Source organism: Chiloscyllium punctatum, chromosome 32 (genome assembly GCF_047496795.1).
Source record: "Chiloscyllium punctatum isolate Juve2018m chromosome 32, sChiPun1.3, whole genome shotgun sequence".
NCBI lineage: Eukaryota > Metazoa > Chordata > Chondrichthyes > Orectolobiformes > Hemiscylliidae > Chiloscyllium > Chiloscyllium punctatum.
In genome coordinates this window covers 63,919,576-63,946,547 of record NC_092770.1, presented here as the reverse complement: position 1 = coordinate 63,946,547, position 26,972 = coordinate 63,919,576, and the positions used below count along the sequence as shown (strand labels likewise).

Here is a 26,972-nt window from a genome sequence, read left to right as displayed (position 1 = left end):
GGGAGGGGGAGGGGGTGAGGGGGGAGTGGAGTGGAGGGGAGGGGGAGTGGAGGGGAGGTGGGGGGGGTGGAGGAGGGGGATGGGGAGAGGGGGGAGGGGGAGGTGGAAAGGGGGAGGTGGAAGGGGAGGTGGAAAGGGGGAGGGGGGAGGGGAAGGGGGAGAGGGGGGAGGGGGAGGGGAGGGGAGTGGAGTGGGGGGAAGGGGGAGGGGAGGGGGAGGGGGAGAGGGGGAGTAGAGAGAGGGAGAGAGGGAGAGGGGGAGAGAGGGAGAGGGGGGAGGGGGGGGAGAGGGGGAGGGGGGGAGGGGGGAGGGGGAGAGGGGAGAGGGAGGAGGGGAGAGAGGGTGAGGGGGTGAAGGAGGGGAGGGGGGTGAGAGGGGGGAGGGGAGGGGGGGTGAGAGGGGGAGGGGAGGGGGGGAGAGAGGGGGAGGGGAGGGGAGGGGAGAGGGGGAGGGGGCAGGGGGCAGGGGGAGGGGGGGAGGGGGAGGAGGAGGGGAGGGGGAGGGGGGAGGGGGAGGGGATGGGGGAGGGGAGGGGATGGGGGAGAGGGTAGACAGGAGGGAGGAGAGGGTAGGGGGAGGGGGGAGAGGGTAGGGGGAGGGGGGAGAGATTAGGGGGAGGGGGGACGGGGGGAGAGGGTAGGGGGACGGGGGACGGGGAGGAGGGGGGGAGGGGGGAGGGGGGACGGGGGCAGAGGGGGAGGGGGGAGGGGGGGACAGGGTAGCGGGGAGGGGGTAGAGGGTAGACGGGAGAGGGGAGAGGGTAGGATGTGGGGGAGGGGAGGGGTGCGGGGGGAGAGGGTAGGGGGAGGGGGGAGGAGGGTAGGGGGAGGGGGAGGGGGGGAGAGGGTAGGGGTAGGGGAGGGGGGGACAGGGGGGAGGAGAGGGGGAGGGGGGACGGGCAGGAGAGGGGGAGAGGGGGAGGGGGCGTGGAGGGGGGAGAGGGGAGAGGGGAGGGGGGAAGGGGAGGGGAGAGGGGAGGGGGGAAGGGAAGGGGGAAGGGGGGGATAGGGTAGGGGGAGGGGGGGATAGGGTAGGGGGAGGGGGGAGGGGAGGGGGAGGGGGAGGGGGAGGGAGAGGGGAGGGAAGGGGGAGGGGGTGGGGGGAGGGGGAGGGGGAGTGGGTGGGTGGACGGGGAGGGGAAGGGGAGGGGAAGGGGGAGGGGAAGGGGAGGAGAAGGCGGGGAGGGGATGGGGAGGAGTGGTGAGGGAGGGGAGGGGGAAGGGGATGGGGAGGAGGGGGAGAGGATGGGGAGAGGAGGGGAGGAGGGGGGAGGAGGGGGAGGGGAGGGGGGAGGGAAGGGGGGGAGGAGTGGGGGGAGGAGTGGGGTGGAGGTGAGGAGTGGGGGAGGAGTGGGGAGGGGAGGGGAGGGGGAGGGGAGGGGACGGGAGGGGGAGTGGAGGGGAGGGGAGTGGGAGTGGAGTGGAGTGGAGGGAAGGGGGAGGGGGAGGGGGAGTGGGAGGGGGAGGGGGAGGGGGAGGGGAGGGGGAGGGGGAGGGGGAGGGGAGGGGGAGGGGAGGGGAGGGGGGGGAGGGGGAGGGGTGGGAGGGGGAGGGGAGGGGAGGGGGAGGGGAGGGGAGGGGGAGGGGAGGGGGGGAGGGGAGGGGAAAGGGGGAGGGGGGATAGAAGGGGAGGGGAGGGAATGGAAGGGGAGGGGGAGAGGGAAGGGGGGTGGGGGAGAGGGAAGGGGGGTGGGGGAGAGGGAAGGGGGGTGGGGGAGAGGGAAGGGGGGTGGGGGGAGAGGGAAGAGGGGTGGGGGAGAGGGAAGAGGGGTGGGGGAGAGGGAAGGGGGGTGGGGGTGAGGGAAGGGGGGTGGGGGAAAGGGAAGGGGGTGAGGTGGAGGGGGTGGGAGGGGGCGAGGGGAGGGAGGGGAGGGAGGGGGGAGGGGAGGGGAGGGAAGGGGGGAGGGGGAGGGGAGGGGGAGGGGAGGGGGAGGGGAGGGAAGGGGGGGAGGGGGAGGGGGAGGGGAGGGAAGGGGGGGAGGGGGAAGGGAGGGAAGGGGGAAGGGGGATGGGGAGGGGTAGGGGAGGGGAAGGTGAAGGGGGAGGGAATGGGGAGGGAAGGGGGAGGGAATGGGAAGGGGGCAAGGGGGGGGGAAGGGGGAGGGAAGGGGTGGAAGGGGGAGGGAAGGGGAAGGGGGAGGGGGAGGGATGGGAAGGGGGAGTGGGAGTGGGAGGGGAAGGGGGAGGGGGAGGGGGAGGGGGTGGGGAGGGGGAGGGAGGGGGAGGGAGGGGGAGGGGGAGGGGGGAGGGAGGGGGAGGGAGGGGGAGTGGGGGATGGGGAGGGGGAGTGGGGGAGGGGGAGGGGAGTCAGGAGGGGGAGGGGGAGGGGGAGGGGGGGACGGGGAGAGGAGGGGAGGATGGGGGGGAGGGGGTGGGGGAGGGGGAGTGGAGTGGAGGGGAGGGGGAGTGGAGGGGAGGTGGGGGGGGGTGGAGGAGGGGGATGGGGAGAGGGGGAGGGGGGAGGGGGGAAGGGGAGAGGGTGATGAGGGGGGAGGGGGATGATAGGCGAGGGGGTTGAGGGGGAGGGGAGGGGCGAGGGGGTTGATTGGGGAGGGGAGGGGGGAGGGGTGAGGGGAGGGAGGGGAGGTGAGGGGAGGGGAGGTGAGGGGGGAGGGGGAGGGGAGGAGAGGGGTTAGGAGGGGAGGGGGAGAGGGGAGGGGAAGAGGGGAGGGGGGGAGGGGGAAGAGGGGGGAGGGGGAGGGGGGAGGGGGAGAGGGGGGAGGGGGAGGGGAGAGGGAAGAGGGGGGAGGGGGAGGGGGGGGAGGGGGAGAGGGGAGGGGGAGGGAGGGGAGGGGAGGGGGGAGGGGAGGGGAGGGGAGGGGGAGGGGGAGAGGGGGAGTAGGAGGAGAGGGGAGGGGAGAGGGGGAGAGAGGGAGAGGGGGAGAGGGGGAGAGGGGGAGAGGTGGAGAGGGGAGGGGGTGTGAGAGGGTAAGGGGGTGAGAGGGAGAGGGGAGGGGAGGGGAGGGGAGAGGGGGGAGGGTGAGGGGGCAGGGGTCAGGGGCAGGGGGAGGGGGAGGGGGGAGTGGGTAGCGGGGAGGCGGAGAGGGTAGATGGGAGGGGGGAGAGGGTAGGGTGAGGGGGAGGGGAGGGGTGCGGGGGGAGAGGGTAGGGGGAGGGGGAGAGAGGGTAGGGGTAGGGAGGAGGGGGGGACGGGGGGGAGGGGGGGAGGGGGGACGGGGGGGGACGGGGGCAGAGGGGGAGGGGGAGGGGGGAGAGGGTAGCGTGGAGGGGGGAGAGGGTAGACGGGAGGGGGGGAGAGGGTAGGATGTGGGGGAGGGAGGGGAGGGTGCGGGGGGGAGAGGGTAGGGGGAGAGGGTAGGGGGAGGGGGGGAGAGGGTAGGGGTAGGGGGAGGGGGGACTGGGGGGAGGGGGGTAGGGGGGAGGGGGGACGGGGCAGAGGAGGAGGGGGGACGGGGAGGAGAGGGGGAGGGGGGACGGGGAGGAGAGGGGAGGGGGGGACGGGGAGGGGGGACGGGGAGGAGAGGGGGAGGGGGGACGGGGAGGGGGGACGGGGAGGAGAGGGGGAGGGGGGGCGGGGAGGGGGGAGAGGGGGAGGGGGGCGTGGAGGGAGGAGAGGGGGAGAGGGGAGGTGGAAGGGGAGGGGAGAGGGGAGGGGGAAGGGAAGGGGAGAGGGGAGGGGGAAGGGAAGGGGAGGGGGAGGAGAGGGGGATAGGGTAGGGGGAGGGGGGAGGGGAGGGGGAGGGGGAGGGGAAGCGGGGGAGAAGGGGGGGAGGGGATGGGGAGGAGGGGGGAGGAGGGGGGAGGGGAAGGGGAGGAGGGGGGAGGAGGGGGGAGGGGAAGGGGAGGAGGGGGGAGGAGGGGGGGAGGAGGGGGGGAGGAGGGGGAGAGGAGGGGGGGGAGGAGGGGGAGAGGAGGGGAGAGGAGGGGGAGGAGGGGGAGAGGAGGGGAGAGGAGGGGGGGAGGAGGGGGAGAGGAGGGGGAGAGGAGGGGGAGAGGAGGGGGAGGGGAGGGGGGAGGGGAGGGGGGGGAGGAGTGGGGGGAGGAGTGGGGTGGGGGTGAGGAGTGGGGGGGGGAGTGGGGGAGGAGTGGGAGGGGAGGGGGGGAGGGGGAGGGGAGGGGGAGTGGAGGGGAGGGGAGTGGGAGTGGAGGGGGAGGGGGGGGGAGGGGGAGGGGGAGGGGAGGGGGGGAGGGGAGGGGCGAGGGGGGGGGGAGGAGGGGGGGAGCGGGGAGGGGGAGGTGAGGGGGGAGGGGGAGGGTGAGGGGGAGGGGAGTGGAGGAGTGAGGGGAAGGGGAGGGGGAGGGGGAGGGGGAGAGGGAGGGGAGGGGTGCGGGGGGAGAGAGTAGGGGGAGGGGGGGAGAGGGTAGGGGTAGGGGGGAGGGGGGAGTGGGGGAGGGGGGACGGGGCAGAGGGGGAGGGGGGAGAGGGTAGCGGGGAGGGGGGAGAGGGTAGACGGGAGGGGGGGAGAGGGTAGGGGGAGGGGGGAGGGGGGGAGGAGGGGTAGGGGTAGGGGGGAGGGGGGACGGGGGAGGGGATAGGGGGGAGGGGGGACGGGGGCAGAGGAGGAGGGGGGACGGGGAGGAGAGGGGGAGGGGGGACGGGGAGGAGAGGGGGAGGGGAGTGGAGGGGAGGGGAAGGGGAGGGGGAGGGGGGAGGGGGGAGGAGTGGGGAGGGGAAGGAGTGGGGAGGGGAGGGGAGGAGTGGGGAGGGGAGGGGGAGTGGGGGAGGGGAGGGGGAGGAGTGGGGAGGGGGGGATAGGAGTGGGGAGGGGGAGGGGGAGGGGGAGGGGGAGGGGAAGGGAGTGGGGAGGGAGGGGGAGGGGAGGGGAAGGAGTGGGGAGGGGGAGGAGTGGGGAGGGGAGGGGAGGGGGGAGGAGTGGGGAGGGGAGGGGAGGAGGGGGGAGGAGGGGGGAGGGGGGGAGGAGAAGTGGGGGGAGGATTGGGGAGGGGAGGGGAGGAGAGGGTAGGGGAGAGTGGAGAGGAGAGGGTAGGGGAGAGGGGAGAGGGAGAGGGGAGAGGTGAGGGGAGGGGAGGAGAGGGAGGGGGAGGGAGGAGGGGGTGGAGAGGGGAGGGAGGGGGAGGGGGAGGGGGGAGGGGAGGGGGAGGAGAGGGGAGGGGGAGGGGGAGGAGAGGGGAGGGGGGAGGGGGATGAGAGGGGAGGGGGAGGGGAGGGGAGGGGAGGGGAAGGGGGAGGGGAGGGGGAGGGGGAGGGGGAGGGGAGGGGGAGGGGGAGGGGAGGGGAGGGGGAGGGGGAGGAGAGGGGGAGGGGGAGGGGAGGGGGGGGAGGGGAGGGGGGTGGGGAGGGGGAGGGGAGGGGGAGGGGAGGGGAGGGGAGGGGTGGGGAGGGAGGGAGGAGAGGGGAGGGGAGAGGGAGGGGAGGGGAGGGGAGAGGGAGGGGTGGGGGGGGGGAGGGGGAGGGGAGTGGGAGGGGAGGGGAGAGGGAGGGGAGGGGGGGTGGGAGAGGGAGGGGAGGGGGGAAGGGGAGAGGGAGGGGATGGGGAAGGGGAGAGGGTGGGGTGGGGGGGTGGGGAGAGGGAGGGGTGGGGGGAGGGGAGAGGGAGGGGAGGCGGGAGGGGAGGAGGGGAGGGTGGAGGGGGTGGGGAGAGGGAGGGGAGGGGTGGGAGTGGGGAGGGAGGGGTGGGGGGTGGGGAGAGGGGGGGAGGGGTGGGGGGGAGGGGGTGGGGGGAGGGGAGGGGGGAGGGGAGGGGGGGAGGGAGGGGGTGGGGAGTGGTAGGGGAGGGGGGGAGGGGTGAGGGGAGGGGAGGGGGGAGTGGTGGGGAGGGGGGGTGGGGGAGTGGGAGGGGAGGGGGGTGAGGGGTGGGGGGTGAGGGAGGGGGAGGGGAGGGTGGGTGGGGAGGGGGAGGGGAGGGGGGGAGAGGGAGGGGGAGGGGAGGGGGGGAGGGGAGGGGGGGAGGGGAGGGGGGTAGGGGAGTGGAGGGGGTAGGAGGAGGGGAGGCGGGTAGGGGGAGCTGGGGGGGAGGGTAGGGGGGAGCTGGCGGGAGGGGTAGGGGGAGCGGGAGGAGGGGAGGGGGAGCGGGGGGAGGGGGAGCGGGAGGAAGGGGAGGGGGAGCGGGGGGGAGCGGGAGGAGGGGGGAGCGGGAGGAGGGGGAGGGGGAGGGGGAAGGGGGGGAGGGGATGTGAGCAGAGGGGAGGGGAGAGGGCGGAGGGGAGGGGGGGAGAGGGGAGAGGGGGAGGGCAGGGGGAGAGGGGGGGGATGGGAGGGGGGAGAGGGGGGGAGAGGGGGGAGGGGAGGGGGAGCTGGGGGGAGGGGGTGAGGGGATGGGAGCAGAGGGGAGGGGAGAGGGGGGAGGGGAGAGGGGGGAGGGGAGAGGGGAGAGGGGTGGGGGAGAGGGGGAGGGGTGAGGAGAGGGGAGGGGAGGGTTGAGGAGAGGGGAGGGGGAGGGGGGGAGGGAAGGGGGGGAGGGAAGGGGAGGGGGGAGGGAAGGGGAGGGGGGAGAGGGGGAGGGGGGGGCGGGGAGGGGGGAGAGGGGGAGGGGGGGCGGGGAGGGGGGAGAGGGGGAGGGGGGCGTGGAGGGGGGAGAGGGGAGAGGGGAGGGGGGAAGGGGAGGGGAGAGGGGAGGGGGGAAGGGAAGGGGAGAGGGGAGGGGGGGAGAGGGGGATAGTGTAGGGGGAGGGGGGAGGGGAGGGGAGGGGGAGGGGAAGCGGAGGAGAAGGGGGGAGGGGATGGGGTGAGAGGGGGATAGTGTAGGGGGAGTGGGGAGGGGGAGGGGAGGGGAGGAGGGGGAGGGGAGGGGAGGGGGGAGAGGGGAGGGCGGAGAAGGGAGGGGGGAGGGGAGGGGGGAGGGGGGGAGGGGAGGGGAGGAGGGGGGTGGGGGGGGAGAGAAGTGGGGGGAGGAGTGGGGTGGGGAGGGGAGGGGAGGGAGGAGGGGTAGGGGAGAGGGGAGAGGAGAGAGTAGGGGAGAGGGGAGAGGAGAGGGGAGAGGTGAGGGGAGGGGGAGGAGAAGGGAGGGGGAGGAGAGGGGAGGGGGAGGGGAGGGGGAGGGGAGGGGGAGGAGAGGGGAGGGGGAGGGGGAGGAGAGGGGAGGGGGAGGAGAGGGGAGGGGGAGGGGAGGGGGAGGGGAGGGGAAGGGGAGGGGGAGGGGAGGGGAAGGGGTGGGGGAGGGGAGGGGAGGGGAAGGGGAGGGGGAGGGGAGGGGAGGGGAGGGGAGGGGAGTGGAGGGGAGAGAGGAGGGGAGAGGGGAGGGAGAGGGGAGGGGAGGGGAGGGGAGAGGGAGGGGAGGGGAGAGAGAGGGGAGGGGAGAGGGAGGGGAGGGGAGAGGGAGGGGAGAGGGAGGGGAGGGGAGAGGGAGCGGAGGGGGGAAGGGGAGAGGGAGGGGAGGGGGGAAGGGGAGAGGGAGGGGAGGGGGGAGGGGAGAGGGAGGGGAGGGGGGGAGGGGAGGGGGAGGGGAGAGGGAGGGGAGAGGGAGGGGAGGGGGAGGGGAGGGGGAGGGGGAGAGGGAGGGGAGGGGGGAGGGGAGAGGGAGGGGAGGGGGGAGAGGGAGGGGAGGGGGGAGAGGGAGGGGGGAGGAGAGGAGGGAGGGGGAGAGGGAGGGGGAGGGGAGGGGGAGGACAGGGGAGGGGGAGGGGAGGGGGGGAGAGGGAGGGGGAGGGGAGGGGGGGAGAGGGAGGGGGAGGGGAGGGGAGTGGAGGGGGTAGGAGGAGGGGAGGCGGTAGGGGGAGCTGGGGGGAGGGTAGGGGGAGCTGGGGGGGAGGGTAGGGGGAGCGGGAGGAGGGGAGGGGGAGCGGGGGGAGGGGGAGGGGGGAGGGGGAGCGGGGGAGGGGGAGGGGGAGCATGAGGAGGGGGAGCGGGAGGAGGGGGAGGGGGAAGGGGGGAGGGGATGTGAGCAGAGGGGAGGGGAGAGGGGGGAGGGGAGAGGGCGGAGGGGAGGGGGGGAGGGGAGAGGGGGAGGGCAGGGGGAGAGGGGGGGAGAGGGGGGATGGGAGGGGGGAGAGGGGGGTGGAGAGGGGGGAGGGGAGGGGGGAGAGCGGGGAGGGGAGGGGGGAGAGGGGGGAGGGGAGGGGGAGCTGGGGGGAGGGGGGAGGGGATGGGAGCAGAGGGGAGGGGAGAGGGGGGAGGGGAGGGGGGGAGGGGAGGGGGAGCTGGGGGGAAGGGGGAGGGGATGGGAGCAGAGGGGAGGGGAGAGGGGGAGGAGAGGGGGGAGGGGAGAGGGGGGAGGGGAGAGGGGGGAGGGGGGGAGGGGAGAGGGGGGGAGGGGAGAGGGGAGAGGGGAGAGGGGGGAGGGGGGAGGGGAGAGGGGGGAGGGGAGAGGGGAGAGGGGGGAGGGGGGAGGGGAGAGGGGAGAGGGGGGAGGGGAGAGGGGAGAGGGGGGAGGGGGAGAGGGGAGAGGGGGGAGGGGGGAGGGGAGAGGGGAGAGGGGAGAGGGGAGAGGGGTGGGGGAGAGGGGGAGGGGTGAGGAGAGGGGAGGGGAGGGTTGAGGAGAGGGGAGGGGAGGGGGGGAGGGAAGGGGGGGAGGGAAGGGAAGGAGGGAGGGGGGGAGGGAAGGGAAGGAGGGGGGGAGGGAGGGGCGGAGGGGTGGGGAGGAGGGGAGAGGGGGTAGGGGAGAGGGGGTATGGGGGAGGGGAGAGGGTGTAGGGGGGAGGGGGGGAGGGGGGAGGGGAGAGGGTGTAGGGGGGAGGGGGGGAGGGGAGAGGGTGTAGGGGGGAGGGGAGGGGGGAGCGGGGTGGGGGTAGGGGGGAGTGGGGTGGGGGGAGGGGGGAGGGGGAAGGGGAAGATGGGGGGAGGGGGATGATGGGGGGTTGGGGATGATGGGGGGTTGGGGATGATGGGGGGTTGGGGGTGATGGGGGGATGATGGGGGGATGGGGGGATGATGGGGGGATGATGGGGGGGGATGGGGGGGGTGGGGGTGTTGGGGGGGATGGGGGGGGATGATGGGGATGGGGGGGATGGGGGGATGATGGGGGGGGATGGGGGGAATCGGGTTGGGGGGAATGGGGGGAATGGGGATGGATGGATGGGGGGATGGGGGGATGGGGGGGATGGGGATGGGGATGGGATGGGGATGGGGGGGATGGGGTTGGGGGGGATGGGGGTGATGGGGATGGGGGTGCTGGGGATGGGGGATGGGGGATGGGGGGTGGGGGTGGGGGATGGTGGATGGGGGATGGGGGAATGGGGATGGGGGAATGGGGATGATGGGGATGGGGGGATATGGGGATGGGGGGGATATGGGGATGGGGGGATTGGGGGATGGAGCGATGGGGGGGTGGGGATGGCTGGATGGAGGAGGGGGCGAAGAGGGGATGGGGGTGGGGGAGGGGGGAAGGGGGAGGGAGGAGAGGAGGGGAATGGGGAGGCGGTGATGGGGAGGAGGAGAGGGGGGGTGTGAGGTTGGAGGGAGAGGCACTTACTTGAAGGTGAGGATGCAGAGGGGTCGGTATGATTTGTGGCTGCTGTTGTCCCCCATGCTCTTGCCCCAGAAGTCATTGTAGAAGATGTTAGTGAGCGGGGCTCCGGCTCTCAGGTCCGGGTTGTTCACTATCGCCCAGACATCGTCATGTACCAGCTCCCCGCTGAGCCCGCTGCAGTAAGCGGCAGCACAGACGGCAGCACACAGCCCGTGTACCAGGCTAACGGCAGCACTGCCGCTGCCGGCCCCGGAACCGGGATCCCTGTCCGCCGCTCGCACTCTCATCTCTCCCCGGGCATCGCATCCTCAGCGGCGGCACAGCCACAGCCGGATCTCGCTGCTGCTCTGGAGGCTGCGGGCTCCTGCTCTGGCAGCGGCCCGCCAGCCCAGCCCACACGAACCAGGCGGAGCCAGGCTGAGGACAGCACAAACCACCGGGGGGGAGGGTGGGCAGATCTCCTCCCGGAGGGTACATATACAGGGGGGCTGAGGGTATCTACACCGAGAGGGCAATATACAGGGGGGCTGAGGGTATCTACACTGGGAGGGCAATATACACCAGGAGGAGACTGTACAGGGGGCTGAGGGTATCTTCACCGAGAGGGCAATATACACCAGGAGGAGACTATACAGGGGGCTGAGGGTATCTACACCGAGAGGGCAACATACAGGGGGCTGAGGGTATCTACACCGAGAGGGCAATATACAGGGGGCTGAGGGTATCTACACCGAGAGGGCAATATACAGGGGGCTGAGGGTATCTACACCGAGAGGGCAATATACAGGGGGCTGAGGGTATCTACACTGAGAGGGCAATATACAGGGGGCTGAGGGTATCTACACCGAGAGGGCAATATACAGGGGGCTGAGGGTATCTACACCGAGAGGGCAATATACACCAGGAGGAGACTATACAGGGGGCTGAGGGTATCTACACCAAGAGGGCAATATACACCAGGAGGAGACTATACAGGGGGCTGAGGGTTTCTACACCGACAGGGCAATATACAGGGGGCTGAGGGTATCTACACCGAGAGGGCAATATACAGGGGGCTGAGGGTATCTACACCGAGAGGGCAATATACAGGGGGCTGAGGGTATCTACACCGAGAGGGCAATATACAGGGGGCTGAGGGTATCTACACCGAGAGGGCAATATACACCAGGAGGAGACTATACAGGGGGCTGAGGGTATCTACACCAAGAGGGCAATATACACCAGGAGGAGACTATACAGGGGGCTGAGGGTTTCTACACCGACAGGGCAATATACAGGGGGCTGAGGGTATCTACACCGAGAGGGCAATATACAGGGGGCTGAGGGTATCTACACCGAGAGGGCAATATACAGGGGGCTGAGGGTATCTACACCGAGAGGGCAATATACAGGAGGCTGAGGGTATCTACACCGAGAGGGCAATATACAGGGGGCTGAGGGTATCTACACTGAGAGGGCAATATACAGGGGGCTGAGGGTATCTACACTGAGAGGGCAATATACAGAGGGTTGAGGGTATCTACACCAAGAGGGCAATATACACCAGGAGGAGACTATACAGGGGGCTGAGGGTATCTACACCAAGAGGGCAATATACAGGGGGCTGAGGGTATCTACACCGAGAGGGCAATATACACTGGGAGGGGACTATACAGCGAGGAAAGTACAGGGGATAGAGAATAAGGGCTACGGGGAGAATGCGGGTAAGTGGAGTTGAAGTGCCCAGCAGCCATGATCGAATGGCGGAGTGGACTCAATGGGCCGAATGGCCTTACTTCCACTCCTATGTCTTATGGTCTTATGGTCTAATATGCAGAGGCGAGGGAATTAATGGGGAGAATTTGGAATATAAGGGGGAAATGTACAGGATGGAGAAGAAGCACATACCAGTGAAGGTGGAATAAATGAGTAGTGGGAATAAAAGGGAACAGGGAATATTGGGAGAGCAGGAAATACAAAACAGGAAACACCAATGAGCTGCTGGAAAATATGGGGAGGGTCGACTTGGGGAAATATAGGGAGGGGGTAATTTGTGAGGGGTATATAGGGAGATTATACTTAAGAATATATGGGGAGGGGAGAATATACTTGTGAGTAGGAATATATGGGGAAAACATATGGGGAGAGGGAATATACCTGGGGAAGGAGAATATATGGGAATTGGGGTAATATATGGTAGAATGGGGAAATATATCGCAGTGGGCAGGAATACACAGAGGAGGGGGTAAATTGGGAATATATAGGGTGAAACAGAAGAATGTACAGGGGAGAATATACGGGGTCGAGGGGTGAAAAATGCATTTGTCAAAGGGGAAAGGGGGTTTGGGAGTACACAGGGTAATATACAGGAGGAGCGAATATACTTAAGAGGGTTAGGTGGAAAAATGTACTGGCAGCAGGAGCAAATAATCCAGCAAGGGGGGTAAATATATCAAGAGGAAAAGCAATGAGGTGGAAATATACTTTAGAGTGGGCAGGGGAATATGTTCCAGGATGTGGGTAATATGCCAGGAGGAGTTGGGAAATGCCAAGTGGATACAAGTGGGGAGTATATACAAGGGGGAGCAATGAGAAGGGCAAAACATACCAGAGGTGGGGGGAGATTTGTGGATAGACCGAGAAAGTTATAATTTCAGGGTGAAGGGGGAATTTTACCAATGGAGGGAATAAACAGTGGGGATGAGGTGTTTGGATTGTTTCCGCTGATGTGGTAGAATTTGTCACAGAGGTCAAAATACATGCAGAGTTTTCAAAGCAGGTCACTGGATGTAAATTGACTTAAAGTCTCCTCAATGAGATGGTATCGATTGTGTCATGGCAGCAAAAGCCCAAGCAAAACTTGAGTCAATGGGAATCGGAGGAAGATCCTGCACTGAAGAGACACCTAGCACAGGGGAAGATGGCTGTAGTTTTTAGAGGTCAGTCATCTCAGCTGCAGATGTCTCTGCAGGACACCCTTGGCGTAGTGTCCTGGGCTCAGCCATCCACAGTTGCTTCATCAATGACCTTCCTTCCATCATAAGGTCAGAAGTGGAGATGTTTATTCATGATTGCATTGGTGCCTCCTCAGATACTGAAACAAACCATGCCCAAATACACCACGGCCTGGACAATATGCAGGCTTGGACTGACAACTGGCGAGAAACATTCACGTGACAGATGCCAAGCAATGACCATCTTAAAGAAAAGAGACTCTATTCATATGCACTTGCCATTCAATGGCATTGTCTTCTCTGAATCCAGTACTGTTAACATCTGGGAGTTACTATTGATCAAACATTGAACTGGACAAACCATATAAGCATAGTGGTGACAGCAACAGGTCAGAGGCTAGGAATACTGCAGCAACTAATTCACCTTCTGACTCCCCAAAGCCATCCAAAAGGCACAAGTCAGGAGTGTAATGGAATACTCCCCACTTGCTTTAATGAGTGTAATTCTAACAACACTCAAGAAGCTTGACACCATTCAAGAGAAAGCAACATATTTGACTGGCATCACAACCACACACATTCACTCTCTTCATCACAGACACTGCAGGAATTTAAGTTTCCTAGACAGTACCTTCCAAACCCATGGCCACTTCCATCAAGACGGACAAGGGCAGTGGTATGTGAGAACACCCCCACCTACAAGTTCCCCTCCAAGCCTATCACCTTGGAACTATATCCCCATTCCTGCTCGGGGTCAAGTTCCTGGATCTTCCTCTTGGACAGCATTATGGGTGTACCTACGCCAAATTGACTACAGCGGTTGTACAGGTAGCTCACCACCCACCGTCTCCAGGGCAACCACAAATCAGCAATAAATACTGGACCAGGTAAGGAGGACAAGCGTTTCCTTGTACAGAGCATCAGTGAACTGCTTGGGATTTTATGGCAGCTTCATGGTCACTTTTCCTGAACCAGCAACATCCCCCCCCCCCCCCCCCCTTCCCCCTGTATCCAGAGAGTTTTATCAAACAAATGTTGGGAATGGATGGTTTGAGTTGAGGAGAGGCTGGATAGGTTGGGACATTTTTCATTGGAGGTGTAGGAAGCTGAGGGGTGACCTTATGGAATCTTTAAAATCAAGAGGAGTATTGATAAAGTGAATTGTAGATGTCTTTTCCCTGATGAGTGGAGAAAGATTTTAAAAAGACATGAGGAGGCAACTTTTTTACACAGAGGGTGGTTTGTGTGCGGCATGAACGTCCAGAGGAAGTGATGGATGTGGTACAGTTGCAACGTTTAAAAGACATTTGGATCAGTACATTACTAAGAAATACTTGCATAGATATGGGCCAAGCGCAGGCAGGTGGGACTATGTTCAGCATGGACCGAAGGGTCTGTTTCTGTGCTGCATGACTCAATGGCTAAGCCCAAACTCTTCCATTTCGCTGTTAATTCAGCCTCCTGATTTGTAGTCCAAATGTGTACCTCTGGAAAAGCACAGTAGATCAGGCAGTATCCAAGAAGCAGGAGAGTCGACGTTTCAGACATAAGCCCTTCAATCCTGATTTGTAGCCCAGTAATGAAGCCTTTTTGTAGGAATCAAGATAACCAGTATTAATTAAAGGTTGAAAACACAGGCACTGATCCCACACAAACTTTCCAACAGATGGACTGTGATCAACAATCCAGGAGCCTGGCTCTCGTGCATCAGAGAAGGAGAAAGTTATCAAACTTTGCCAGTGTCATCAGAGTTGTGGCAGAGCCCACTGGTGGACAATTGCTGTCACTGCACTGTAGACGAAGACATAACAACCAATCCCTTGTTCTTTCAGGCACAATTACAACACTATTGCCAGCAGAGAAGAATAAACAACAGGGATAGGCCGATTAGTAAAAATAAATTGGCTAGCTATGTCCAGATTGCTTTAGTTACGAGCAGTGCAGAATGGATTCTGGATTACAGGGCAGCTTATTTTCCACAGCCTGCTGAGAACTTTTGTGTTTTGCTCATGTCAACCTGCCAACTGGTCTTAACTGTGGTGGTGATGGAAACTTTAAGTGTTGCAATAAGGTTACTCATTCCTGCCATAACTGAGACCCCACAGGAACACTTTTACCAGGTTATAAGTAAGACGTTGAGGCTTTTTTTTTGCAACGCAAAACGAGAATTGGCTTTTTCTTACAATTATACAATTGTCCTGTGACAACAAGGAACATGATTATAATCACCGACAGACAAAGCTGCAGTGAGGGAGTGCTGCACTGTCTTCGGTGCTGTCTTTCAGATTAGGTTAAACCGACACTCAGTCTGTTATCTTTAGTAGAGTCCATGACATGAGTTGAAAAAGATAGGGTGATTCCCCACAAACTTCTAGTCAAAATCTATCCTTGAACTAAGCTCATTAGAGGGAAGCTGGATAAAAACCTGAAAGTGAGAGGCTATGCCATCTAGCTAGCTGTCAATTTCCAGAAGTTTCTCCAGAAGGTTTGTGTACAGATTTGTAGCTAGGGTATCGGTTGCAGTTGTTGTCAGTATGTTCACTGAGCGGGAAATTTGGTTTGCAGACATTTGCTCCCCTTTCTAGGTGACATCCTCAGTGCTGTGGTGCCTTCTGTGAAGCGCAGCTGTATTGTGTCAGCTGGAGTTTGAGTGGTTTCGTTCCTGCTGCTTCCCGGTTGCTGGTTTCAGTTGTTATTACAGTGGTCGGTATATCGGGGCTAGTTCAACGTATTTATTGTTAGAGTCCATGGGCAAGTTCCAAGCTTCTAGGAATTGGGTCCCACATATCCATTCTTGGAAAACAACAATAACAGGACAAACCAAACTGAGGACAGCCAGAGGATTCCTTTTAGAAAGCTTGTAGAAAGCATAAACACTGGTATGAGTTAACTGAATCAAAGTATGATACATTATATATCCTAATATCTAAATCTAGTTTTTTCACTGCTATTTGTGAAATCTTGCTGTTGATAAATTGACTGTTATATTTCCTACATTACAACAATGGTCATTAATAGTGGATTGCTTTGAGGCTCTTTGGAGCACCATCTGAGTGCAAGTCTTTAGTCCTTTCATTGCAAGTCCCATATTGCAATGTTATTCATCGTCAACAACTGAAGGAAATGTCTTTCTCTAATGTGAAATGGAGCACAATATTTCCTCATGGTTTTGTTTAAGGAGATTTTGTGGTCCATTCAGGCAATCTAGAGAAAGGAACATCAGTTAGGTATTTGTTGAATCCCTTGCTGTCCAGCACATCAGACTGTACATAGCTATCTGCTCTCCTGATAAGAGCCACAAGTCACTGCCCAGGACTGCACATTGCTTTGGGTGGATGTTGGTGTGGGCTGATGGCTTAACGAGATGCTGCTACAGGCGAAGTCAGCGCCAGATGAAAAACTAAAAGGAATAGAAGTTTTCTACCTTCAAGTGGTAATTCTGTAAGGAATACGGTCCTACACCAAAGGAATAAAGAGAGGTGACACAGGAGAAAGAGAGGAATGGAAGCAGTGCTAATTTTCACTTGCCTCAATGGCTGAAGGAAGTGATTGAACACTGTGCAGTACGATTGTGGAACAAAGTTATTTTTTCTTACTTTAAGAGTGAGAGTCTTTCTCTTTCCTCACACAAGGTCATATTTAACACACAAAGCTTTAGGATATAATCAGAAGGCCTGGTCATCTGCCCTCTGCCTGACTGGGAAATGATACCCTCAAGCTCATTAGCTTCACATTTTCTGTCCTATTTTGTTTCACCCTGTTTGAATATCTGTAGCATAGAGCTTACCAGCAGCAGAGACTGCTCCCCAGTACAAAGGTAATATAGTACTGACCTTCTATCTCGACTATTGCAGTTACATGGACTGAAAGGTAATCATTATCGAACATTCAAATTACACCAAAGTTATAATAATAACAATATACATTTCACAATGAGTTGAGTAATGCTCAATGCAATACAGTGAGTAGTTTTTCTGAATGCCAGAAGAAGCTGCAATACTTGCCAGCAAATTCGCCGAGTTGAGGAACTGTAATGATGGTACCCTGACCCTCACCAAATGCCACTCACACATCACCACTTGTTTGCTGCACTGCTTAGTCTCCCCACCCCACCAAAGTCTTGGGTTTAAAATGGTCATTCTCACACTCAACTATCTCCAAGGCCTTGCTTCTCTACAACCTCAGAAGAGCTCTGCGTTCCTTCAGGTTTGACCTCTTGTGCATTCTTTTATCTTCGTCTCATCACGGTGGCCATGCCTTCTGCCATAACATGTGCTGGAAATGCTGAAATTACCTGCTCAAACCTCTCTGACGTGTATACTTTTCAAGGTCTGCTTAAAACTGAGCCTTAGTAACAAAGCTCTTGTTCACACGTCTTAAAGCCTCTAAAGGCTAGGTGACAATTTTTAGTCTGATCCCATTGGAGTGACTTGAGCATTCCATATGTTGGTGGTGCTATATAAATTGTTGTTATGCAGTAAGAAACAATAACAGCAGTGGGGCACATCCCCCTATGGTTGGTCCTGCTCTCTGAAGTTGTGTCTTTGTGTTGGCAGAACAAACAGGGTAAGATTTAGGAAATATCTCGCCCTTAGCAGTGTGAGATGTTTCACAGCATCTCCTGAACCATTCAGTGGATACTAATATAAGGAAAAGACAACAGCATCCCAGCAGATAAGTAGCCACCGATGGATGTTGACAGGACTTTGCACTTCTTCAAAATATTTTGGGATTTCCAATAAAGCCAACGTGCACTTTTGACTTAGCAACCCATCCCAAACTGCATGACCGTGATGGAGGGATACTTACTTAAGTAGAACCTATAGAAGTTGCCTGAAAGCATTGGTGACAAGATGGAGAAATCAACCAGCTCCCAACCAGAAGTACAAAGGCCCAAATAAAATTCAAGAAGCATCATACAGAGTGGGGCAGTGGAGCCTTCTGAGACTCACAGCATCTGGAGCAAAGCTAAGGACTTTAGGAGTATTGTCCAGAGTTTGGAAATATGAGATCCCTGCCTAAATGGAGGAAAAGCATATGGGCCGGTAGGTGGGGCAGGACGGGCAGAAGCAGTGAGCAGTACACTGGAGTATGAGAGCAGATGGTACAGTGTTGAAGAAAGCTTACGAGACTCAGACCTTGCGAACTGGTTAGTTTGTTACACGATATATCGTGCGGAATTCACCATCCTAACTGTGGCTCGGTGTTATTCCGAAGTACATCAGGATACTACCGGATTATATAGAGAAAACAAGGAGCTGACCTTGAACTACACAGTTTGGCATGCTTATAAGTTGGTACTAAATTAGAGGTTAGTCATTAAGTTCAAACCTAAAGCACTATTATGCATTCCACAAGTGGACAGATCAACTGGTACCACCACCTGCTCTAGTTACACAGATTGCTAACACTAAGCAGAGATATCCTGAATTGGCTGAATGACCGTGAAGAGGCAGTAACTAGAGAAGGAAGGGGGACTAATTGGAAAGTCTGTGTCAGCTTGACTGGTTCTACAGCCTGCACTGATCATTCAGCAAAGGGAGGAGACACTATCTTGAGAAGGAAGATAAGGACAACCTTTCACATTACCTCATAGTAAGGAATGCATAGCCAGCAAAGGTCTGGCTGGGGACACAAAATGGAACCCTCAGCCGAATCAGGAAAATAGCTTCCAGGCAATTAATGTTAACTTTTCCCCAACATACAGTGTAGGTTACAATGGGAGGGTGGGGTAAAACCAAGTGGAATTTGGAGGGGTTCTTGTGATTACAATGCCATGGATTAGGAATGGAGATCAGTGTGCACAGGACTGATTACCGAAGAGAATATAACGGAGGCGTGAACCAGACAATGGCGTTTTAGAAAGATGGAGCTCTGGAGGTTGCCAAGGCTTATTTGAGCTTGGACCTGAGAAAACACAGTTGAATTATTGCAGCAAGCAGTCAGAGCACAGTCTAATAATTCAAGAAGATCAGTTTAAATTCTGTTTAAAAAATAAGACATTGGTGCCATCATCTTTTCAGGCACACCAGATTTCTGGGATAAATTATAAAGCCAATAGAATGATGGTTAAAATACTTGCAATTAGTAGTCATTGACTTTCATCAATATCCACCAATAAACTAGAAACATGCCACAATTGACACTTAACTAACAGCAACATTCAGTGGGGAGGGTCTGTTTCATTTTGATAAAGTCATTTTCAAGGTGACAGAATCAAAGAACTTGGGAAGCTTTCTATTTGGACAATATGAAGTTCCACAGAGCTCGTGTTTAGATGCTTAACAAAGGGAAGTTGTCCTAAATGCAGGAAACCAGCAACAAGAAACATATAAAAACTTTTTTTTTTAATTATGCCTCGTGTTCAACAGTATCTGGAATTTAAAATAGTCTCTGAGTGAACAGGGGAGTGTAATTAGGGCAGGTCATTCTATCCAATTACAGTAAAAGGGCCATGATATTATCTCTGAGCAATTACTTTTGAAAAGAAAATATATGCACACATATCACATTCCTTGCAGAATGTGTTTCTTCAAACAGAATAAATAAACAGGAGAAACAGCCACTTGGAATCGACAGCCACATTAACCATATGTCACTTGTTTAGGGCTTGGATAAATCTCTTTTACAACGCTGAAACTATCTCCTCAGCTTGAAAGGAGTTGCCAATCAAGTAGGGTGCGTGGGGTGTGTTGGTATCAGCCGGGGGTCTCTTGATTGCAAGCTCTGATCCCAATACAGTCGTAGAGTCATAGAGACGCACAGAATGGAAACAGACCCTTCGGTCCAACCCGTCCATGCTGACCAGATATCCCAACCCAATCCAGTCCCACCTGCCAGCACCCGGCCCATATCCCTCCAAACCCTTCCTATTCATATACCCATCCAAATGTCTTTAAATATTGCAATTGTACCAGCCTCCACTACTTCCTCTGGCAACTCATTCCATACACGTACCACCCTCTGTGTGAAAAAGTTGCCCCTTAGGTCTCTTTTATATCTTTTCCCTCTCACCCTATATCTGTGTTGTCTAGTTCTGGACTCCCCCACCCCAGGTAAAAGACTTTGTCTATTTATCCTATCCATGCCCCTCATGATTTCATAAACCTTTATGAAGTCACCCCTCAGTCTCTAGCCCCAGCCTGTTCAGCCTCTCCCTATAGCTCAAATCCTTCAATCCTGACAACATCCTTGTAAATCTTTTCTGAACCCTTTCAAGTTTCACAACATCTTTCCGATAAGAAGGAGACCAGAATTGCACGCAATATTCCAACAGTGGCCTAATCGATGTCTTGTACAGCTACAACATGACCTCCCAGCTCCTGTACTTAATACTCTAACCAATAAAGGAAAGCATATCAAACACCTTCTTCACTATCCAACCTACCTGCGACTCCACTTTCAAGAAGCTATGAACCTCCACTCCAAGGTCTCTTTGTTCAGCAACACTCCCTAGGACCTTACCTTTAAGAGTATAAGTCCTGCTAAGATTTGCTTTCCCAAATTGCAGCAGTTGTGGGTTCAAGCCTCACTCCAGAGTAAGAGCCCAAAAGTTAAGGCTAGCACTCAAGTGCTGGACTGAAAGAATACTACACTGTCAGAGGTGACAGCTTCCATACAAGATGCCTGCACTAAAATCTGTTTGTACATTTACAAATGTAACTCCTTTAACAGAGGGAGACAAAGCAGGGACATACAGGTAATTAGTTTAATATCTGTCAAAGGGAAGATATTGGAAGCTGTTGTTAGAAGTTTTATAACAGGAGACTTAGAAAAATTGTTGTCGTTCTGTTCACCGAGCTGGGAATTTGTGTTGCAGACGTTTCGTCCCCTGTCTAGGTGACATCCTCAGTGCTTGGGAGCCTCCTGTGAAGCGCTTCTGTGATCTTTCCTCCGGCATTTGTAGTGGTTTGAATCTGCCGCTTCAGGTTGTCAGTTCCAGCTGTCCGCTGCAGTGGCCGGTATATTGGGTCTAGGTCGATGTGCTTATTGATTGAATCTGTGGATGAGTACCATGCCTCTTGGAATTCCCTGGCTGTTCTCTGTTTTGCTTGTCCTATAATAGTAGTGTTGTCCCAGTCAAATTCATGTTGCTTGTCATCTGCATGTGTGGCTACTAAGGATAGCTGGTCGTGTCGTTTCGTGGCTAGTTGGTGTTCATGAATGCGGATCGTTAGCTGTCTTCCTGTTGGGGTGGTTGCTTTCATAGTTCTGACCAAGTTTCATAGACCAAGTCCTGAACTACGAAAGCAACCACCCCAACACACACAAACGAAGTTGCATCAAGACACTATTCAAAAGGGCCACAACACACTGCAGCACACCAGAACTGCAAAAAGAGGAAGAGGAACACCTATACAATGTATTCGCCAAAAACGGATGCCCGCGCAATTTCATCAACAGATGCCTAAGGGAAAGACAACGGAACAAGGACATGCCGCAACCCAAAGGACTAGCCACACTACCATACATCAGGAGCATTTCTGAACTGACAGCCTGACTACTGTGACCACTAGGACTCATAACAGCACACAAACCAACAGCCACTCTCAGACAACAACTCACCAGAACGAAGGACCCGATACCCAGCAGGAGCAAAACCAATGTAGTCTACAAAATCCCATGCAAGGACTGCACAAAACACTACATCGGACAAACAGGAAAACAGCTAACGATCCGCATCCATGAACACCAACTAGTTACAAAACAACACGACCAGCTATCCTTAATGGCCACACACGCAGATGACAAGCAACATGAATTCGACTGGGACAACACTACTATTATAGGACAAGCCAAACAGAGAACAGCCATGGAATTCCTAGAGGCATGACTCATCCACAGATTCAATCAATAAGCACATCGACCTGGACCCAATATACCGACCACTGCAACGGACAGCTGGAAACTGACAACCGGAAGCGGCAGATTCAAACCACTATAAATGTCGGAGGAAAGATCACAGAAGCGTTTCACAGGAGGCTCCCAAGCACTGAGGATGTCACCTAGACAGGGGACAAAACATCTGCAACACAAATTCCCAGCTCAGCGAACAGAACCATAACAACGAGCACCCGAGCTACAAATCTTCTCCCAAACTTTGAACTTAGAAAAATTCATGCAAGTGAAATTGAAACAAAGGTAAGGAGATAATGTTTCAGCATGATAGGACATTGGTTAGACAACATCTGAAGTACACTGTACAATACTGGTCTTCTAAGTTAAGTAATGAGGTAAATGCATTGGAAGCAGTTCAGACAAGATCTGCTAGACTAATACCAATATGGGCAGAGGGTCTTAATGTTGGATAGTATAGGCTTGAATTGAATGACATTTAAAAGAATTAGAAGCCACTTGATTGAAACAAATGACATCCTGAGAGGACTTGACAGGTTGGAGATGGAAAGGATGTTTTCTCTTGTGGAGGAATCTAGAATTAGGGGCCACTGTTTAAAAACAAGTGACAGTGATGAGGAAACATTTTTTTACACCCAAAATCAAGGGTTGTGCTTCTCTGAACCACAGTTTCATCAAAGCTGGTGGAAACAGAGTCTTTGAATATTTCTGTAGCAGATGTAAATGGACATTAGATATGCTGGGGGGTGGGGGTGGGGCGGGGGAAGCATGGGGAGAGAATGGTTATAGGAGGTAGATGGGAATGTGGAGAAATCAGAACAGCCGTGACCTTATTGATGTTTATTAATCACTTTAGAGGTGTCTGGTTATCCTAAATAGCACAGCGTAAGTGGCATTTATATTCTCCTTGCCTTCCAGCCCAAAGATGGACCTTCTCAAGATTCTCAATACAACGGCAGGCATGTGGTGTCAGAGCGTTGGTGGTGTGAAAGAAATTTCCTGGAATAATTGAAGTAGAGCTGGCTTTGAATAGACAACTCAGCGCCTCTGTCTTAAAACCTCTCCTTTCAAAAAGCCACGACAAAATACACCTTGTAAAGCCATAGTGTCATCACAGTTCTACTATTCAGCGTCACCTCTCGGAGCATTATGGGATCTCGTAGAAACATGCTGGTGTTGTGCAGTAGGGATCATTCCCTTTGGATTGAGAAAGGATGCCTTAGTATTTCAGAAACATTGTTAGCACATTATATTCTCAATCTCAAATGTTTCAATTGTCAGAAGTAGCTACAAGGATTGTCCAAAAACTGACCCTCCGACCACAGCTTCAATGTGGATTTCACCTTTCCCTGCCACCGCAGGAAAACCTGTGCCAACACTTCCCGCCCCCTCCCCCCCCCCCCCCCCCCCCCTCACCTCTGTCCAAGGCCCCAAAAGAGCGTTCCACATCCATCAGAGTTTTACCTGCACTTCCACACATGTCATTTACTGTATCCATTGCTCCTGATGCAGTCTCCTCTTCATCGGGGAGACAGGAAGCCTACTTGCAGAGCACTTTAGAGAACATCTCCAGGACACTCGCACCAACCAACCCACCACACTGTGGCCGAACACTTCAACTCCCCATCTCACTCTGCCAAGGACATGCAGGCCCTGAGCCTCCTTCATCGCCACTTCTTCACACCCGACGCCTGGAAGAAGAATACATCATCTTCTGCCTTGGGACCCTCCGACCACACAGCATCAATTTCCCCATTCTCCCTTCCCCGACCTTATCTCAGATCCAACTTGGCACCGCCCTCATGACCTGCCTTACCTGTCCATCTCTCTTCCCATCTATCTGCTGCACCCTCCTCTCTGACCTTATCACCATTACCCCCACCTCCATCTACCTATCACCCTCTTAGCTACCTTCCCCCCCCAGCCCACCTACCTCCCATTTATCTCTCAGCCCCCTCCACCAGCCCACAAAACCCATTCCTGAAGAAGGGCTCCCGCCCAAAACGTCAATCCTCCTGCTCCTCTGATGCTGCCTGACCTGCTGTGCTTTTCCAGCACCACACTCTTGACTCAAAGAACTGACTATCTGGTCTTCAGATGGCATTGCAGGGTACACACTCATGGACACACACACTCACATACTCTCACTTTATCTTCAGTTTTCACTAATTCTTTTTGAACCTTCAGCTATTGAGACATTTGTGCTTAACATTGCAATGGGGCATATTTTTTATATTTCAACAATACACTTGGGACACAGAAACAAAACCTGCTCCATTATCATCTCTCTGACCTATTACTTCACACTATGATCTTCATCTTCATCCTGCCATCTAAAAGGCAAGAACTTGCATTCAGTAATGTCTTCCACAAGGACATTTGATGTGTAGTTACTATTGTGATAAAGGGAAATACATTAGTCGATTCAAACACAGTAAGGTCCCACAAACGTCAATGTGTTAATGGCTAGATACCTTATTTTTTGTGTTGGCTAAAGGATAAATAATAGCTGAACACCTAGAAAAACTCCCCTGCTGTTTAATTGAACAACAGTTGGTTAATCAATTTAACATCTCATTTGGTGGTGCAGCTCTCAGTCAGTGCTTGCCTGGATTATATTTACCCAAGTCTATGGAGTGGAATTTGATTCCATGATCATCGAAAGTGAGAGTTCTATTAAATGAGACCCCAGCGGAAAACTGCCCATCGTTCCCAACCTGACCTTCTGCCTCCTTCCTCCTTTCCTCATGATAGGCTTCACCATGTTTTTTTGTCATGGTCAGGTGTTGCCATGTGAATATCCCAGGGGATATCACTCAAGTTGTCTCCTGCAACAATAGAAATTAGTCCACACTCCTGACATCTCTTTTCATGAAGGAAATCGGAATAGGCTGATTCAACAGGATACCAAAGGCAAGGTGAACATCTGGAATGCAGGGAGTTAGTCCTGACCAAGTTAAGGGCAATTGTTTTGAAGTAGACAGCATTAATCCTTCCACCTCCACCCTTCAAACAATGTGTCATGGTTATAAATCATATTATTACTTCAGAATAATAACACTGCTCCCCTAAAACAGCGCCTGTGTAAGACTTGACAAAAACTGCATTGATTTTGAAGCACTTTAACGTTATATAATGCTCATCTGCTCAAATTGCTCAACAGCAGACCTGTAACTATTCACTTCCTCCAAACACAATCCAACTTTAGATAAACATACATTCAGCCCCATTTCTATTATAGGTAATAATTTGCGAGGTGTAAACAGTTTGCAAACTCGCTCCAAACCAGTTTTACATAATCCAACAAAGTCAAAATTTACGTCAATTGCTTCAAAAAGATTTCTCTGACATTACCTTGAGTTCTATTTGCATGGCTTCGTCATCCACTCTCCTGCTTTGCCTGTTGGCTTATCACAAGTACACAAGGGACTCAATGAGTTACCATTAATAGATCTTATGAGTAAATGCATGACAAGTTAAACAATATGCCAGGCATTACCACGCCAGAATATCTGTCTACTCTCAGTTTATTGTTAGTCTTTCCATTATTCTCGCTGAATGAAGAGCGTTGGAAATTCATTCAACAAACTAAGACAGTAAAATATCAATTTAGGATTTCAGAAATAAAAAGCTGACACTGTTTTTAATGTTGAACACAGAAACCATGGAACATTATAAGGATATTTATCATCTCTCGCCCCCAGCAGTCATTAGATACAACTCTGCAATTCAGTAATATATTTAATGACATTACCCTTTAGAATTCACCAACTGAATGTGCTATAAAACAATATCCTGGAATCTTGTATTCCACACTTATAAAGCATTTTTAAAAATGATATTTTACATGCTATGATTTGAAAAAAAAACACACTTTAACTTGGTTTGGGAGCTAAGCCTTCTGCAAGGATTCAGATGCATGTTTTTTGAGCACAGAGGCTGGATTGCAGACAGGAGTAGAAATCCTGACCACTTTCCCCTTCCTCTTCCCCTTCGAACTCAGCACCACCTTCCTAACCTGCAATCTTCTTCCTGACCTCTCCGCCCCCACCCCACTCCGGCCTATCACCCTCACCTTGACCTCCTTCCACCTATCGCATTTCCAATGTCCCTCCCTCAAATCCCTCCTCCCTACCTTTTATCTTAGCCTGCTGGACACACTTTCCTCATTCCTGAAGAAGGGCTTATGCCCGAAACGTCTATTCTCCTGCTCCTTGGATGCTGCCTGACCTGCTGCGCTTTTCCAGCAACACATTTTCAGCTCATTTTCCCCTTCCTGACTTGGGGAATGGAGAGTAGTTGCTAGTGTCCTTGCTACCATCCCAGCAGATTTGAATACTTAATTTATAATGGAAGCATTTTAAAAAATTGACTGATAAATAACTAGTAGGTGTCAGCAACTTCAATTTCAGGGATGTGAACCAATAATGTTTTATAATATCAATGTTGCAAGACACCTTACTGTGCATTAGAAAGCAAAATTAGTCACAAAGCCATTTAAGACATGATGGTCAAATTCTTTCCCAAAACGTTTTAAGGAAAGACAAGTTAAAGGTAAAAGATGGAGTTTTGGACAGGTTTAGGAAATTCCAGAGCTTGGGGCTTAGGAATCTGAAGGCATACTATTCAGGGGTGGAGCTATCAATATCAGGTGTCCTCAAAAGGCTTGAATTAGTTAAACGCAGGAGTCTTGGAGAGCATGAGAATCATAGAATCATAGAATCCCTACATTGTGGAAACAGGCCCTTCGGCCCCACAAGTCCCCAACCATTCTCCGGAGAGTAACCCACACAAACCCATTCTCCTAAACCAGAGCACCTGGAGGAAACCCACGCAGACACAGAGAATGTGCGAACTCCACACAGCTAGTCGCCCAAGGCTGGAATCAAACTCAAGTCCCTGACACTGTGATGCAGCAGGGCTAGGCTGAAGGTGATTGCAGGGTGAAGTCGTGGAGGGTTTTAATGAGATTTTAAGATCTGGAAGTTGTTTGACCTGAAGTCTACATGAGTCATTAACTTCTGGGACACTGACTGACTGGGGATGAGGAAGGTTGGGGAAGTGAAATTTTGGATAACTTCAAGTCTGCAGGCACTGGGATGTGCACGGCCAGTCAGGAGCGTGTTGTAATAGTCAAGTCGAAAGGTGACAAAGGCATGAACGCACTTAGGCTATGTTCAGGGATGAGAGATGTTACATAGTTTTGGGACAAATTACAGTATTATAGTTCCTAACTGCCTGCCTCTCTTCCGCAGCTGTGTTCCATTCTTCGGTGTACACTCTAGAGACAAAAAAAGTACTGCAGATGCTGGAATCCAAGGTAGACAAGCAGGAGGCTGGAAGCACACAGCAAGCCAGGCAGCATCAGAAGGTGAAGAAGGTGTCATGAAGAAGGATTATACCTGAATCATTGACTTCGCCATCTCCTGATGCTGCTTGGTCAACTGTGTTCTTCCAGCGGGTGTAGCCTCAAGGCTTTTAGAGGGGAGTGCACATCACCAGGGCTGGCTGCATTGTTTCCCCCACTGATTCTATTTTGATGCAGTCCCCTCTCTTTATTTACCCATTCTCCTTGTTTCCATTTGTTACTGTGTTTTAAGCTGGATGAATGCTGCCACAACACTATTTTGTCCAGTCCCTGATCTCTGGCCCAGTTTTGTCACCCTGGTCCTGGTGGATATTATTTGTCATTTATTAATTGGGCGTTGTGCTAATTTGGTGGTGGGTTTAGTTATATTTGCAAAACAAGCTGAGTTCATGGAATCCCTGCAGTGTGGGAGCAAGCCACTCGGCCCATCGAGTCCCCACTGACCCTCTGAACAGCATCCCAACGAGATCCACACCCCCAGCCTATCCCT

General features: G+C 55.6%; 1 protein-coding gene across 2 annotated transcripts in view; it reads right to left on the bottom strand.

Annotated features, from left to right (window-relative positions):
* tmtc1 (transmembrane O-mannosyltransferase targeting cadherins 1) overlaps positions 1-9,715 on the bottom strand; it is a 189,063-nt gene extending 179,348 nt beyond the window's left edge. For both annotated transcript variants that reach the window (XM_072552525.1, XM_072552526.1), the window contains exon 1: positions 9,329-9,715. In XM_072552525.1, coding sequence (XP_072408626.1) covers positions 9,329-9,612 — 284 coding nt within the window. In that variant the 5' untranslated portion in view covers positions 9,613-9,715. The remainder of the gene's footprint in view (positions 1-9,328) is intronic.
* Between the last annotated feature and the right edge of the window lie 17,257 nt (positions 9,716-26,972).